The sequence below is a fragment of the Cariama cristata genome, unplaced genomic scaffold (assembly GCF_000690535.1).
Source record: "Cariama cristata isolate BGI_N322 unplaced genomic scaffold, ASM69053v1 scaffold40799, whole genome shotgun sequence".
In the NCBI taxonomy this organism is placed as follows: domain Eukaryota; kingdom Metazoa; phylum Chordata; class Aves; order Cariamiformes; family Cariamidae; genus Cariama; species Cariama cristata.
The window spans coordinates 3,996-5,999 of NW_009638235.1; the positions used below are offsets into that span (position 1 = coordinate 3,996).

Here is a 2,004-nt window from a genome sequence, read left to right on the forward strand (position 1 = left end):
GGCGGGCAAAGGTCAGAAATCTTCAGAAGACTTGTTTTCTCCTGTCTGTTTATTTCATGTCAATCCTGTCTTTCTGGTAAACAGCGCCAATTTGCTATTTTTTCTGTGGTTCCTCCAGGGCAAGCAAGCGCTGATCTGGCTCCTGGGTGCACATGGTGAGAAAGTACCGAATGCCCCCTATGTTTTAGAGGACTTTGTGGAGAACGTGAAATCGGAGATGTTTCCAGCAGTGAAGATGGAGCTTCTGACAGCATTGGTGCGACTTTTCCTGTCTCGTCCTGCTGAGTGTCAGGACATGCTAGGGAGACTGCTCTATTACTGCATAGGTGGGTTCCCTTCATTCTGTTTCAGTGAAGCTGTAGTATAGGCTTTTTTGGACCTGGTTTGGCTATGTCCCCAGTGCATGGATGCCATGTGTCAGCATCCTAGCTGTGAGGAGACCAGGATGGCAAGGTAAGGTGGCTTTATGCCTTAGGCTGCTACTTGGCCCCTAGCTTTCTGGTTGGCGAGTGTAACAGGTTTATACTGTATCCCTGAGATTCTGTTTTTAGTAATCAAGGGTTACTACTTCGGGGAAATCTGAGTGATAGAATTCTGCATCAATTACATCTCTCTGATTCCCAGAGGAGGAGATGGATATGGCAGTACGAGACCGTGGATTGTTCTACTATCGCCTTTTGCAGTCTGGTGTGGAAGAAGTGAAACGGGTCTTGTGTAGTCCCAAGTCTGACCCCTCTCTGGGGCTCCTGGAAGACCAAACTGAGCGACCCGTGAATACATGGGCTTCAGAGTTTAATACTCTTGCACCAGTTTACGGCAGAGAACGTTGGGCACTTGTAACTGCTCACCAGCCAGCGGAACCCTCTTACACTTGTTCTCCTCATACTGACTCCAGGAACAGAGACACAGGTAACCCGCCTCACCTCCATCTGGGGTCCATTTTCCCCTTGTCAGTAGATACTCTTGCATGGGTTTCTTTGGAATAAGATCACTGTGCTTTGAGAATGCTGACTTAGTGTTCTGACTATCTTGTGCAATGCGTGGCTGATCACCACCTCACTAGCCCAGGGGATGCTGCTGAAGGCGCTGTGATTCCAGTCTTCGTCTGATGGCTCCATAAGACATTCTTCGTGAATATGGGAGCTGCACCTTATATGCTGCATCTCACATGTTTGTGATTTCATTTCAGAGTCGCTGATTTCTGAAGGGAATAAAGTCCTCAAGGTTCATCCCAATACAGGCAGCCTGACCTTAATTCCTGATGTTTACCTGACTGCAGAACAGTTTGAGAAGACTTGGCTGAGCCTGGACATGAGCTGCCGCCTCTTTCTGCCCTGGTGTGGGACTGTTCATCCAGATGCCATACAGACAGCTCTTCACGTTGTCCACATCCAGACTATTGCTATGAGCAAAGCTGGTGTCCAGCCATGGAAAGCTTATCTCAGTGCTCAGGATGACGTGGGTTGCCTCTTCCTAACAGAGCTCTTGCTTGAGGCGGCAGATTCGGAGATGCAGGTTTCTGTGAAGCAGAGTGAGGCAAAGCCAGAGGCACTGCAAACCTTTATTTCAGCGTTAAGGACGGTCATGGCAGCAGTTGCCGGACTAGGGTCCTGATTGGTCCCTGCTCCCAGTAGGATGCTTGCTCAGGGCACAAGAAAAGTATTTCTCTGGCTTCCTTAGCCATACCTGATGCTGGTTTTGTACTTCTAAACTGCAGGAGCATTAGCAGGCCTTTCCTGGGCCTAGAAAGCACATGTGGTGTGGAACTCGGTGTGGCTGGCAGGTACAGGATCGCTGCAGCTGGTGACTGGGGCGGGGTGAAGGGTCTGTCCTCCCTCTGGGCTGGTGAAAGGACAAGGTAATGCATTCCTGAGCCTGCTGCTTCTGGCATGAGTTACAGAAATGGTGGCATCTATGGTGATTGTCACAAGACGCTAACGTGGCTGATGGAACCAGAAATGAGCAAAAATCAGGGATGTGTTTTAGAGAGGGTTTTTTTTTTTC

General features: G+C 49.3%; 1 protein-coding gene across 1 annotated transcript in view; it reads left to right on the forward strand.

Annotated features, from left to right (window-relative positions):
- Nucleotides 1-1,614, forward strand: part of AP4B1 (adaptor-related protein complex 4, beta 1 subunit) — a 5,582-nt gene extending 3,968 nt beyond the window's left edge. The window contains exons 6-8 of the mRNA XM_009708633.1: nucleotides 119-326; nucleotides 625-909; nucleotides 1,190-1,614. Of these exons, the coding sequence (XP_009706935.1) occupies nucleotides 119-326; nucleotides 625-909; nucleotides 1,190-1,614 (918 nt within the window). The remainder of the gene's footprint in view (nucleotides 1-118; nucleotides 327-624; nucleotides 910-1,189) is intronic.
- Nucleotides 1,615-2,004: the final 390 nt, after the last annotated feature.